The 14482-nt window shown below is 43.2% G+C and overlaps 1 protein-coding gene across 1 annotated transcript; it reads left to right on the top strand.

Moving 5' to 3' along the window:
* The first annotated feature begins 311 nt into the window (after nt 1–311).
* Nucleotides 312–4567, top strand: SYPL1 (synaptophysin like 1). The gene is made up of 5 exons (XM_009641404.1): nt 312–380; nt 1073–1191; nt 2371–2575; nt 3440–3628; nt 4436–4567. The coding sequence occupies exons 1-5, from the start codon at nt 312–314 to the stop codon at nt 4565–4567; spliced, it is 714 nt and encodes a 237-aa protein (XP_009639699.1).
* The last annotated feature ends 9915 nt before the right edge of the window (nt 4568–14482 follow it).

Genomic DNA, 14482 nt, shown 5'->3' with positions numbered 1-14482 from the left:
CTTACTGCGCTGTTTCCCCTGCCCATGGACAAGGTCCTCCATGGCAGTGGCACCCACCCCACACAGCTGGGCTCTCCCCTCCCACTGATTTGGGGCTGAAGAGCCCCAGCGTGAGGTAAGAGGGGGTGGGGCCATCCCCAGCGTGAGGTAAGAAGGGGAGGGGCCAGCCCAGGTGTGAGGTAAGAGGGGGAGGGGCCAGCCCAGGTATGAGGTAAGAGGGGGAGGGGCCAGCCCAGGAGGTGCCTGTGCAGGCTGGAGCTGTGGGCAGGTGCTGGTCTGGGTTTCTGCTGGTTCCTCTTGTGTCCCTCAAGATGGCTGGCTTGCGGGTGGATTTTGGCTTGCTCTTGGAGCCTCTGGGCTTCATTAAGGTCCTCGAGTGGGTGAGTGGGGCTGTGGAGGCCTCGTTCTTCTTGTGGGGCTGTTTCTTCTCCTTTCCCAGGCCTGGCTTTGCTCCTGTGCCTGGGCTGGGTAGGCCTGAGGAGGTGTGTGCTAATGGGCTGCTTGCTTCCAGCCTTGTGTTGCTGGTGGTGGGTGTTCAGCATAAGGCCAAGCCCTCTGACTGGGAGGGAATAGTTCTGCCGATACATAAAACCTATGTGTTAATCAGAAGTTTGTTGTAGTAAATTGTGCTATGGTGTGTTCTGATTATTGGGGGGTCTAGGGTTTTGCTAGTGAACAAAGGGAAAGCAAGCTACTCAGTCAAGCTGATGTGCAATGCTCTGAGCACGTACCTTCTAGCTGCTCTAATCTATAGTTGTGGATGTATGAGACTCCTAAAAATACTTCCCTCACCAGTTGCAAGAGGTAACTGTGCTGGATTTTAGCATAAAAAAACAAAACAAAAAACTCTTGCTGTAGAGCTAAGAAAAACATGAACAAAAAGAACTTCAAATAGGCTTTTGTTAGTGGTGTTGCTCATGTTTTTGTTACCTCTTGACATCACTTCATACTTTACTGTTGCTAACTTTGTCCCTATTTCTTGCCTTCATTAGCTGTTTCAGCTAAAAGTTGAACTTATTTCCTTTGAGCTCTAGTGGTGTGCGCTAATATGTTTATGTATCAATTCCTATAGATTTTTTCAATCTTTGCTTTTGCCACATGTGGAGGCTTTCAAGGTGAAACTACCCTTCTGGTTTCCTGTAAAGGTGTGGTAAACAAAACAGTTACAGCTGCTTTTGCTTATCCTTTCAGGTGAGTATTAGCTCTTCAGTTGTCACTTATACACTAATTATTTATTATTCATTTTTTCCTTGTCTCCCTTATGAATATGTACTTATTGTATATATCTGAATGTACACATGAAACCTCTGGGTTTCTCTGTAGTAGCAATAAATAAATATTTAGTTGTAATTTTTCAAAGCATTGTGGGTTTTGGTGCCTTATAGAAAGAAGTAGGTAGAAATGGCAATAGGCTGTGTTACTGCTTTGTATCACTCTACCTTAAGCTCTATTCTAGCAGCGTATGAATGCCACAGAAGGTAGTTAATAAGCAAAACAATACAATTAATTGTAACAGCCTATTTCTTCATCAATTTGTAGTTGCTTTGGAGGCCCAGATTATCTGATTTTTTTTTTGATGTGCCATTATCACTTTTTTGTTTAAAGGCTGAATGGAAAATATTTACTTTTCAGTTTATTCCACTACAATCTTGGTGAGGGCATTGGGTACATAAAAACTAAATACTCCACTGTCATTGTAGTGCTCTTGTAGAGACAAGCTCCTTTCCTGGAGCATGAGGGGGAAGGCTTCCTCTTTGTTCTTACAGCTGCACAGTTACAACAAGCACAGAGTCCACAGGTGTTTGATTAGCATAGGTGTAAGTATAGAAATGGATTCGGAGGCCAGCTAGTAAAAACAATTACAGAAGTATAGAATTTGGTCACAAAACCCAGCATTGTAACAGCACTTGGAGGGGAGAGTGGGAGTCTGAAATGATTCTGTGCTGGTCACGAAGTAGTTGCTGCTACTCACACAGGTTTTATAGAACTTCATGTGCATGCATTTTCTTGTAGCTGTAATGCAACTCAGTGCCTTTTAAGTCCCAATGCCCCTGTTTAACTGCCAGTCTCTCAAACAGTGTTGTTAAGTCTTATTCCAAATTGGGGTTTCTTTCTTCACTTGCTCTAAAGACAAGATTAAGAGTCTTCTCCTGAAGTTGCTATTGCATATCTCAATGTAGGATAGGGAAGTCTTCAGACATCTTGACAAATCTTTGTGTTGTGTAACTAATACATTATACAAAAATAAAATGTCTTTTAGAGTAAACTTAAACCACCGCAATGTTGAAGTGCTGTTATTGTGAAGCACGACTGTATGTAGCTTCCACTATACAGCAAATTCTAACTACATGAAGGATATCATCTCTGCAGGTTGAATACTGTTGTATTTAGTGCACCAGACCCAAAACTCTGTGGCGGCACTTGGACTGATGTCCATCTCGTGGGCAACTTCTCTTCTTCCGCACAGTTCTTTGTTACACTTGCAGTGTTGGTGTTCCTCTACTGCACTGCTGCCCTTGTGGTATATATTGGATATAAGCATGTGTACCAGCGAAACAGCAAGTTTCCACAAACTGTAAGTAATACTAAGATATTTTAATTTTGTCTTTGAAACTACAAAGAGATGAGAAATACTGCTAATACAAGGGTATCTGAATAACTTATGAATATTCAGTAGTTCCAAAAGGTAGATGGAATGTGAATACCAGTATCTCAGACTAGTCACTACACCACTCAAGCAGAAAAGGGCACCCAAAGCCTTGAACATCCATGGCATCATACCTTATGCAGTTATTGAAGCAGAGTGAAACACACTTCCACCTTCTCAGGTGAACAGTGTCTTCATCACAACTTTTCTTTTGTATCATGTATTTGAATATATAGTTGTTCCACAGGTGGAACCTCCTTTGTTAGTTTCTGGGACTCTTCCCTGTGTAGAGCACCAGCTGTGCAGATGCAATTGGCAGAGGAGAAATAGTTATGAATTTTAGTCACCTTAAATATCAAAGCTCTGATCCTCAGAATTAGAAGTCTCAGAGTGTGCCCAGAAACAGACCTAGCAATCTCTCAAGCCAATCTTGGCATACCAGCTATCCAGATTTAAATCCTCTGCCCTTTCTCCCCTGCCACCCCCACTTTACTAAAGTTTGACTTAAATGTTTATAACATAAGTGCTAGGCATTTAATTTTAGAAACTAATTTATTACAAAGGATAAGATTGCTTATGCTTGATAGATGCAAAAGGCATATAGTTTTGTAGCTGATTATCAATACAGAATATATCTTGTGTTGTTAATATTGTTAATGGCTAAATTTGCTTGTGATCATTAGCACTGATGCAGTTATTTTGGTGACATAATTGATACTGTCTCTGCCTTGCTCTCTTATGTACATTCATGCAAATCTTTTTAACATAATAATGAGTACTTCTCTTCTGTAGGACTTGGCTATCACTGTCATAACAGCCTTTCTGTGGCTGGTCAGTACTTTTGCTTGGGCAAAGGCACTTGCTGACATCAAAATGTCCACAGGGGCCAGCATTATTCCAGGAATAGAATCTTGCAAAGCACCAGGAACAACTTGTCGTTTTGCTTCTGTGACCAGCATGGGAACGCTGAATGTGTCTGTGGTATGTATGCCTTCTGCTATATGGGTACAATAAATGTGTTAGAAATAGCTGATGGCACCTGAGAGCCCTGTTCTACTGGTTGTGTGTGTTGCTTTATGTGTTAAGATTGCTTTATGAGTTATCAGCCTTTCAGGCCCATTAATACTGTGTTAAATCACTGACCAAATTTTTTCTTTTCTTTTTTCTTTGAAGAAATTAAGAGAAACAACTTGTAGGATCTGTCTCTAGAGCTGCTAGATGCAGCGTTTCCAGACACATTTGAGTGAGCCAAAATCACCTTAAAACATGTTACTGAGCCACCAGAGTGGTTTGACTGATATAAGTAAGGAGGAAACTCTGTGCTTCCTGCTTTGTCTTTTGGTGCTGAACCTAGCTTTTCCATCAACTGAGCTTTTTTTTGTACATTAGAGGTTCCTTGTAATACAATGATATAAAGCTCATGCTCATAGAAAGAACTCTTTATAGCAGGGCAAATAAGGCTTATTGTATGATTTTTCCCAGTGAATCCTGCTTTTCAAAATTCTGGCTGTTATTCATTGGCCCAGTAATAATGAATCATGTGCTCTGGATGTGCATATGCAGAGATGCTAAATGACTGAAAATAATTTGCCTAATTCCATGCAAAGGATAAAGTTGACCAACAGAATTCTTTGGAAATCAGATAAAGTAGCTTGTAATACTTTAAGGCGTGTGGAAATGTCTTGTCCAAGTTAGAGGTGACAAAGATAGGGGTTGTTTCTGGCTTGCCTTGAAGTCATATTCTGGCTTTTAAAAAAAAAAAAAAATCTCTCCTTTTTTCACCTACAGGTGTTTGGCATGCTTAACATGGTTTTATGGGGAGGAAATGTTTGGTTTGTATACAAGGACACCAACCTGCACAACCAATCAAACAGAATTTCTCAAAGTCCAGGAATATATCAATTTCAAAGAGGAGTATAAAAACATTGTACTGCCAAGAGCCATTAGGATTTATTTCAATAATAACTGATACTACTTCGTACAAACTTGTTTTGTACTGTGGTTTGACATAAAGTTTTGGGTACTCTGAAGTGTTTAATTATCTTGAAATATATTATGCCTTTCAAAGTTGCGTAGCTTTTTATTACAGTTTTTGGACAGCAAGATGTTGGGGTGATCTGGATGCTGACCTTTTCAGGTTCTTAAATTAGCCTCTTAGGTGGGATGGGTGAGAAGCAGCTGTGTTTGGGTTATTACTGCAGCTTCTTTAGTTCTAACAAGCCTTGGCTGAAAAATGAATTGTAAATGTAACTAGGGCATGTGAAAATGCAGTTCAGCAGCTTCTCATCACTGATACCTTGTAAAAGCCATCCAAGTAGAACTCAGAGCTCTGTCAGTTGCAGCCATCACATGTAGGCTTCCAGATACTCCATTCAGATTACTGTATCGAATCTGCTGACAGGCCTGTCTGCAAGGATGTTACTTCTGTGTTTAATATGTTAATATTTAATGGCTTGGGACAATCTCTGAACAAGAAGATAGCTTATAGCTTCATTATAAACTCATTTAACAAAGATGAGTGTATATGTGTGCAATAGAGGACTTGAACACTTGGGGACAGGGGGAAGTATGGCCTCAAACTCTTACAAATACTGTAGCAATCAAAGCTGATGCATTCTAACTGCCTGTGTCTGGGCTTCTGTGAATTCCTTTTGAGGTGCATGAACAATGCTTGTGTGTGAAAGGATATAACTGGAGATGTCTGAATATGATTAAGTCTATACTGATGTTGTTCAGCTTATTCATTGGGAGCAGTATTTGGTTCTTCTCATGTGGACTTCTTTATTAAGACAGCTGACTCTGTGAATTGCCCAGAAAGAATGTTTGTATTGACAAATCTAATAAACAAGCTTTTCAATTTTTACTTGTTTAGACTGTTTGTGATAAAAACAGACATAATGGTGTGTATATAACAGAAATCCTAATTGTTCAGTGTGCCAGAGCTACTGACTTTCTGATAGTAAACTTCCAGTCCAAAGAATATAATAAAAGTATGACTGCTGAGAGAACGTGCCTTGGGTCCTTGCTGCTGTAACAGCGATGCAGATGTATTGGCTTTGTAGCTTCTGGCACATGGCTTTAGCTATGGCTGACCTTGCTAGCTGAATGAGTTCTGTCCTACAGAAGGGTTTTTACACTGATGCCTTGGGTTTTTTTCTAGAGGACTATCTATCACTCCTGCAGGCTAAAGCTGCCTGGTGCTGCCAAGCACTTCTTTCTGTCAGCCCAAAGCGGGGGCTTTTATTACCTATAACTGTCTCAAATTTCATTTGAATTTCCTTTTGGAAGAGGTAAGAAGTTCAATGTTTGGGTGTCCTTTTCTAAAAGCATGTTCTTCTGCTTCTTCCCTGTTCCTGGATAAGGGATTCAAAAGAAATGAGCTTCTGCTGATTCCTGTTTAAGAGCACCAGCTGTGCTACTGCCACAAGAAAACAGGTTTGTCTTTTTCTCAGTGGTTACTCAAGTAACAGTTGTTACCCCACCTTATCACCCTTGAGGGATGATAAAGGACAAGCAGTACTCTGTTCCAACTCTTGCATCGATAGTATGGCACTCTAAACTGTAATGTCTTCTCAGGATCTTCCTCTGTATCCTGGACCTTCTGCAACCCAAGAGGCAATTCTCAGCAGGGGAAGACTGAGGCACAGGGTTTAGGAAGGATGATCTCTTTCTTATATTCAGAAGATATGAAACCAGTTACTTCTACTATGGGTTTTTTGGGGTTTTTTTTTATAGCAACCCTGGGCTATGATCTAAAGGGCTGATGAAACTGGTTTTGACAGTGAAGTGGTTTTTAGCTTCTCACTCAAAGGTCTTTAAGCAGATTGGTGTTAATGCAGTAATTGACCCAGCTCTGTCAAGGTCCTTGCTCAGGCAGATGTTACGTGCGAGTAGGCCAGGGCACATGCATTCTTCTAGTAGTCCCATGCTGTTTGCATTTCCTTTGCCATCAGAAAATGAATTATGGCTGGGTAGTCTGTCATCTCAGTGGTCTGAACTGGGTCTTGAAGTTTCGCTGGAAGTATTGATGATAGAAGGTGAGTGTGATCTTTCATCTCTGCTACCAGGTACCCAGCAGAATTACACTGAGCTATATAGGTGAGTGTGATCTTTCATCTCTGCTACCAGGTCCTACCCAGCAGAATTACACTGAGCTATACGTGTAGTGTGACACTGGGGTAAAGGCTGCGTATATAGCAATCGCAATGTTTTGGTGTTCGCTAGTGTAGAATACAAAGCTTTTACTGAGATTTGAAGTACTGAGTCAGATAGTTGATTATCAATGGAAGGAGGTGTCATTCTGAGGTGCTCTTGCGCTAGCTGTTCTCCTGCCTCTCAAGAACCCCTGCTGACAAGGACGTCTGTAGTGTCCTTTCTGACCTCTTTGCTTGCATCGGTTCTGTGTTCCGAATAATTTGATAGGATCACTGGTACAATGTTACAAAGGTCAATATTTATATGTTTTGGTAACTCTGTTACTATTTTTTAAATTTCAAAGCTAGACCAGAAGCAAATTATTATTTGTCACCTGATCAAAGTTAGCACTGCTCTGAGCAGGAGGTTAAACCAAGTTTTTATCAGAGGTCCCTTCTTTGTAATGATCTCGGTTCTTCTAACAGTTGATAGGCCATTGTTTGTCTTTGCTCCCTGTTTTTCTGTCTTTTAGCTAGAGGCTCCTGGTTTGCATCATTGTGCATGCTCACTTAAAATATGTTTCAGCCTAAAATCTAAAACTTCTATGGATTTTCATCTTGCCTAAGAAAAAAAACCCTGTTAATTATAGATTAAGTTTTTCAGTCTCATAATTCTTTAGGATTTATGGTTACACATGATGTGGCTAAAACATGTTTTATTAACTTTAACATTTTTAACAAAACTATATTCCTGTCTATTTAGTATGTGCTTACCTACCAACTGAAGCTTCAGTCCTGTGACAAACTGACTTTGTCACAAATAGCCCTGTTAAGAGTCATTGGGATGGCTTAGTTAGGCAATGGTAATTGTGTGTATTTTTGCAGACATGAGAGGAGGAATGGATTGGATCTGTCTGCCTCACTGCTGGCTAACGTCTAGCCAACAACTGAAACAGAGTTGGAAAGCTTAGCATGCTATGATCAATTGTTTCAACAAAAATTTCTTATGTACTCAAAGGAATGTTCCTGTTCTCCATAGGGCTGAAACTTTCCCTTACGCTTTTTGTCAATGAAACCAGTGTGTCCCATCCCCAGAGTGCTTTCCTTCAGAAGACAAAGAGACCACATATGGCAGGCGGGACTATAGCTGGTAAAATATAGATCAACAGATACATGGTTATGTTCTGTAGAAATTAAAGCTGTATATGTGCATGCTCTACACAGCTAACTGTTAACAGCATCCTGGCTCTGCAGGCCAAGGTAAGCGTGATGTGTAGTCCACAGCAAGCAAGATTTTAAAAAGGAAAAATAACCACATGTCCCCTTCTGGTTCATTAGGATAAGACTTGTTTTCCTTCACAAGGGGGAGGGGCTGATGCTGAATACTGTTGGCTTTGATGTCTGCTAGAGTCCTGCAGCTGAGATGAAATGGAAAGCATCATGCAGCAGGAGCAAGCAGCTGCTCTCATTTACCCTGGACACCCACAAAGGGCTGAGCAGCCTTTGCCTTTGAATTGACATCACATTCATGCTGGCAGCACCAAAATACTTGGTCTTATTTACTCATGAGAGGCTGGGGGGGAAGATTCTTTGACTGATTTACCAGCTTTATCTTGACGGCACAAGAATTGCCATTGCTATCAGGAGATGCAGTGCACTTGATCTGTCTGTATTGAGGGAACAAAGGGCCTGGAACTCTGCCAGGTCTCTAAAGGTAAGATATCCTCAGCTGGCAGCAATCTCCCTTGCAGCCATCAGTGGAGCCAGCTCATGAAAATCCTCTCATGCTGCATGAATTCTGCTGGTAGCAGGCTACAGTTATGCGGCTCTAGCGAGTGAAACGAAGTATGATGCCTGGTGTGACACTAGAGAGAGAAGCGGTGATCAGAAACCCACGGTGGGAAGAAAGACTGGATGGTGGCAGTGAAGGAAAATGAAGCTGAGGGTCAGTATGGGATAGCAATAGGGAACTTCGTGGGAGAGAATAGAATCCCATCAGTATTAGGAGGTGTTTAAGGAACCAAATAACTTGTGGTTTAGGGTGCTGTGACCAGTGATCTGAGGGTCAGGCCTGTGTGACAATGCTGAGAAATGCATATACTGTATGTGCTAACCCCCAGAAGAGTCCCTGCCATGGGAGCTAGCATGGTGTCAGTGGTGGCAGAGAGCTTTACCACCAACCTGGAGGAAAAGCCATAGGAACTCAAAACCAAGAGACATCTGATGATGTCAAATCTCCAGAGGCCAGTGCAGATAGTGCTCAATGGGGTCACCCTGGGATCTGTATAGCTATGGCCACTACCAGCCCAGCAAGGAAGTCCATCTTAAACACAGGCTGGAGCCAGGACACTGAACTGCCAAAATGACAGGTCAGCAGTATTAGTAGCTTGTATTGTACTAGAGCTGAGCTGTTGTGATGTGCAGTGAATTCATCAGGGCTCTGTCTCTGCTTGCGCACCCCCTATTGCTAGCAGCAGAAGGCATAGGTGTGTAGCTCTCACTGAAGGCAAAAAAGAGGATGGGTGCCTTCTTGATGTGAAAAGCTGTAAGACTGCTGGTTCATCACCTGCTCAAAGATACAGGGTAGCTACAGACTTTTTATTTTCCCCTATCACCTAGAACTGAGCAGCCCAGAAAGCTAGGGAGCTTGGCCATGCTGTGCTGTGCCATGCTGGTTTGGCTGCCCCCCTGCTGCGAACTCCTGGGGAGCTGTAGGGTATTTCACTCTTGGAAGCTGTGTAAAGATAATCCCTGATGATCTCACAAATGCCTGACACTTGAGCAAGTCACAACTGCACATCAGACATTCTGGATCATCTACCTTTATTCTTGTGGCAGTATTTAGGATGTGTTCATTCCTAGCAGACTTGCTGTATAGCCTAAAGCAAAGTTGTCACAAAGTCAGAGGCCGGTGTTTGCTGCTTAGTTACCTTTAAATATTAACCTGAATAATGACATTATTCAAAAGAATGCTGCAGGGTAGGAGTGCATATCCCCCTCTTAAATACTAGCAAATGAAGCAGTTTCTTTCAAGGCCACAACCAAGTCCATGTATGCTAAGCAACAGCTACTTGGAGTTGTATTTTAGATCCTGACTCAAATGTGGAATTCCCTTTTCTTCTGGCATGGCAAGTGAATCCAGGTGTGCCCTTAGTAACACTGCCCTCCTATGGACACTCAGTATCTAGAGCAGGGAAAAAGAAATCAAAACTTCTGACTTGTGTTTTTAGAAGCTTTCTTCATACTTTTCACTTGCAACTTCCAACAACTTGTCTGCACTCAGTAGCACTCTTCTTGTCTGGATATTTTATTCTTCATCTTGAGTCAGGAAGGCAGCACTATAAAGCCAGGTTGTGCTATCCTTAAAGTTTGTGCCCATATGGACACAGTCAAAGGTTTTGCCCTTTGATCCAGGGCAAGTACTCTAGGACCTAGAGAAATCTGTGCTAACCCAACCATATTTTCTTGCATTCTTTCCTTAAGAAAATCTGCCTCAACCAGATCCTATTCTCTGCTGTCCATGTCTTCAGTTATTATTTCACTGTGGATCCTGCTTGGCCAACACAGGGACTTCCCTTCTTCCCCCCACCTCCTTTTTTTTTTTCTCCTGGACGAAACCCATAATACTCAGTAAAGTACTTTTCTAGCTGATTCTAGGTAGGTTCCCTCTTGTTCTGCTACACCAGTGCTCATTGCAAATAGTGGGGGCACATTTGGGCTGCTGGTTCTTATAATCCATCCCCTGTTCAAGGAACCCGATTGATTGCTGTGGCTGCCAGGAGGGCTGCAGGTACCTGCGCCCCATCAGCAACGGGTGGTTTGTACTTGGTATTACATCCTGCCAATATTTGAGCAATTCCTCACTTATTCATAAATGTGCTCTGTCTTTTCTTGGCTTGTGACTTAATGTTAGTGCTGCCAGCTGCATTTTCTTCTTACCTGTCTGCTCGGCAATTTGAGTAAAAGCTGGTGTTAACATAAGCTCTAATCAATTTGCTCATTTAACTTCAATTCAATTCAAAGTTTGAAATAGTCTCTAGAAGGTCCACACTCTAGTCCGCAGCTGTGTTTGCTTTCTGTGGCCCAAGATCAGCAGCTATCTGTCCCAAGTCCCCTGGGTCATTTCTTGTCTTGTCAAGCAGCAGTAGTCTTACCTGCTGCACCCTCTGCTTTGGGATGGCGATCTATCAGTTGTTATACATGCTGCTGTTCCCAGCTCCTTTTTCTTTTCCCATTTATACATATCAACCCCTAAATCATCTTCCTCTGGTGACTTCAAATCTAATTCTCCACTGCTTTCTGCAGATACAGCAGCTATTTTTAATTTTTGCATCCTGATCTGCTTTTCCAAGCATCTAATTTTAGCTCCACATTTAATATGATCAGATTCCCTTGGAGCTCTCCTTTGCTCCAGGGTGAATGGCTGTGCTGTGCATCTTAATCCTTCTACTGGATTCTGCCATTATCTGCTTCTGTGGCTTTTCTTTCCCTTTCTCTGAATTGAAAATACCGTATTTCATTATTACCTTTTTGAGCCACTAGACTGTACTACTTTTCAAGTTTCTTAGTATTTTCTTTTAGAACAGTTTTCAGCTCAAAGCAGTTATAGAGACAGAGTAAATGTGGAAAATTAGCACAAAATGTTTTAGCTGCTTCCACAACAGTCACAGTAATACAGGAATTTTATCCTCAAGTTTCAATTCAGAAGCTCTACAGTAACGAGAGAACACTTATTCTGTATCATCCCTGGTCCTGTGAGCTGAAATGAAACATTCCTTCTTCCATGGAGAGGTGCCTGTAGCCTCAAAGATCTTGGGGGGGCTTTGTTGGTTCTTTTATATTACTCAGATCTTCAGCTAGAGCAGTTAGCATCATTTGGGTGGTACTAGTGGCTTATCAAGGTCACTTCCCACAGTGACATAAAGCTTGGTGTCCAGCTAAGAAACAAAAGACTCTGCAAACTGCAAAGGACACATGCTGCCTAGCTAATGAAAAAACCCTTTTTCTGGGGCCACGCAACCTCCTGGTCTAAACACAGCAAAACGAGGCTATGATGCCTTTGGACCGAAACGGAACTGGTTTTACACAAGGGCTCCATGGAGTACTGCATCTCGCAAGCCATCCCCCAATCAAAGGGGCCAGTGTTGTCTTTGGGCTCTTTGCTGACGCAGTGTGCTTCTAGCCCTTCTGGAACAACTCATGTTTATACCTTGGAAGCAGCCTGCAATCCAACCAAACATTTCACTTCGAGCTGGCCAGCGAGGAAGAGATCCCTGATCGAAAGTGGAAGTGGAGAGAAAAGGACACAATATGCTAATAGAGGATCCAAAGCAGAAGAAGAGAGAGATACAGTCCTTCAAGCTGCAAAAGCTCAGAGCTGAACTCAGAGTTGTCAGAGGTTCCCAGTAGTGACTGAGGCATGCAAGGCATCTTCACAGCAGTGTACAAGCAGTGACCCCAGGCACAGCACCAGCAGTACCCCCGGGCAGGACTCATGCAGAAATAGGCATGGTACTCGTAGGGTCTCTTCCCAGAAGATCATGAGTGCAGGTAGATCAAGCAGTTACGGTTAGAGAAGAAAACAGTATGTGCCAGTAGAGGAGATGAAGGTGACTATTTTTAGCTTTAGTTTCCACAGAGACTGTGCATCAAAAGTAATGAGAAAGGACTGGCAGGCACAGGAGTCTGTGAGGTTTGCACTCAGCTCTGTGAAGCATATCTCTAGGATGAAGCTAGACCAAGAAATGAATTTGAGAAATGCATTGCTAAATCAAAAAAGCCAAAGGGCCCATATTTCCATCTTGTCCTGCGGCCCTGAAAGCACTTACCAAGGAAGTAATTTTGAACTTTACTGATTGGCTGTTTTTATATGTGGCCAGTGTGGGCACTTCAGACCTTTTAACCTTGCTGGAAATAGAGCAGGACTGCTGGAAACTTGAAAGATCTCTGCTTTCTTCTTCAAGAACCATTACCTATTCTCCTACATGCTGTGAAGTTACTTGTATGGATCTACAGCAAGTGCAATAGGCCTTCAGTCTGGAGTGACAAGAGTTTTACCCGCCATGCATCAGCATCAGTACCTGAAAATGCCCAGGACTGTGAAAGATCGGTTCCTTCAGGATGAATCCCCTGGGGGACCTTTCAGTTGCAATCATGCATCATGACAGACCTACAGCTAACAAAGCTGAAAGGACTGCGCATCTGCTGTGTGAGAAGAGCCAGCAGGGTGATTACAGCTGAATTCTGGCTGGAGGCACCCTGGGGCTCGCTGCTGCTTTATTTTACGAAGTGGGTAAGTTCATGTTCTTTTAACTTGGGGAAAAAAGCTTCTGGTTCAGTGTCAGGGCAGGATCTCTTCAGGAGCATGTAAGCGTATGGTATTGATTCAGCCCTGGCTGTGTGTGAGGAAATCCTTGGGATCATCCACCTTTGTCCTGACTTACCTGTCAGAACAGTGCTGAAATACTGGCCTGAAACATCTGTCACATTAGTTCTTTGATCATCTGAGCTGGCTCCCTCATGCCAAGCATGACAGCGATGGGGAGATGGGATGAAAGTGTATAAGGTACCAGCTGCAGTACGCTGAAGTGGGTTAGCTGTCAGTTGTCCCACAGGGACTATCCACCCAGCACAGACAGCCAGGGAGCGTTACACCAGTGCTCCATGTGCTTCCCTCTTCCCTCTTGTCCACTCCAGAGCCAGTGGGGTAGGTGGGACCTCAGAACACCACCTGGCACTAGGCAAAGTAGTTGGGGAAATTCCTCCCTGAGTTTGATATATCGCTGTTGGACATTGTCAGGACTCGGTCTTTCTGGGCAGGCTCGGAAGCGTATGCTCAGGCATCTGGGGAAGCTTTTGGGGCAGCGATTGACAGACCAGGTCTCTAACTTCTTCAGATGCTCTCAGAGCTGGGTAGCAACTGAATAGGTGAGGCTATATATTGCGATTTTAGTCCTTGCCTTTTAATCTTTGATAATAAGTAAATACTGCTGTGTCTCGGTGTAGGGAATAGGAAATGCCTTCTGACAGAAGGTCATTGGCAGAAACTGGTGTTCATCTGGATGTCTTTGAATGCCGTCACTTTTCTGAACTTCTGAACTGCCTTTCCCCCTCCTCCCCCTGGAATTCTGGAGGGTGTCTTGATCTGGTAGATGCTTCTGCCACAGGCTGCATGCCCTCATGCCCGTAAGGCTGTTCCACAGCAAGTGCATTAGCTGGTTCGCCCTGGCTGCTGGCAGTCACTGGGGAAAGCTCACCTGCCTCTGTAGGTATCAGTGTGGGAATCCCGCTTGCATGGAGTGGGAAGACATGGTCAGGCTGGATATTGCAGGGAGGAGCATTCAAGAAATTCAATGTGAAAATGATTGGATCCGATTCCTTATTGCTTTGCTGTCCATGGCCGTGCAGATAAATGCCAGAGCATTGTTCCCCCCCTGCTAGTTGCACCCAGTCTGCACCGATATAAAGAGTAGTTGAAGTACAGGAGCACCCATCCCGTGGCTTACAGAAGGGTTCGCTTCAGGGCGGTGAAGGGAAAAGCTCAAAGAAAACATAAAATAATGCGCTTGATCGTTCCAGAAATGACCCAGTGTGCTCCACGACGGGCTCATCTCTTTCTTGCTCTGTCTGCAGTGGTACGGTGCCTTAATGACCCGCTTGCCTCAAATTTACTTTTCTTTCTGCCTCCTTCCCGGCCCCGGCA

This window comes from Egretta garzetta, unplaced genomic scaffold (genome assembly GCF_000687185.1).
Source record: "Egretta garzetta isolate BGI_Z169 unplaced genomic scaffold, ASM68718v1 scaffold156, whole genome shotgun sequence".
Taxonomy (NCBI): Eukaryota; Metazoa; Chordata; class Aves; order Pelecaniformes; family Ardeidae; genus Egretta; species Egretta garzetta.
The sequence above is the reverse complement of the archived record's forward strand: the minus strand, read 5'-3'. Positions and strand labels throughout refer to the sequence as shown.

Coding starts and splice junctions, on each gene's coding strand:
- SYPL1 (XM_009641404.1), top strand. CDS start 312: ATGGCTGGCTTGCGGGTGGATTTTGGCTTGCTCTTGGAGCCTCTGGGC. Junction 381..1,072: donor TCATTAAGGTCCTCGAGTGG/GTGAGTGGGGCT, acceptor CAATTCCTATAG/ATTTTTTCAATCTTTGCTTT. Junction 3,629..4,435: donor GAACGCTGAATGTGTCTGTG/GTATGTATGCCT, acceptor TTTCACCTACAG/GTGTTTGGCATGCTTAACAT.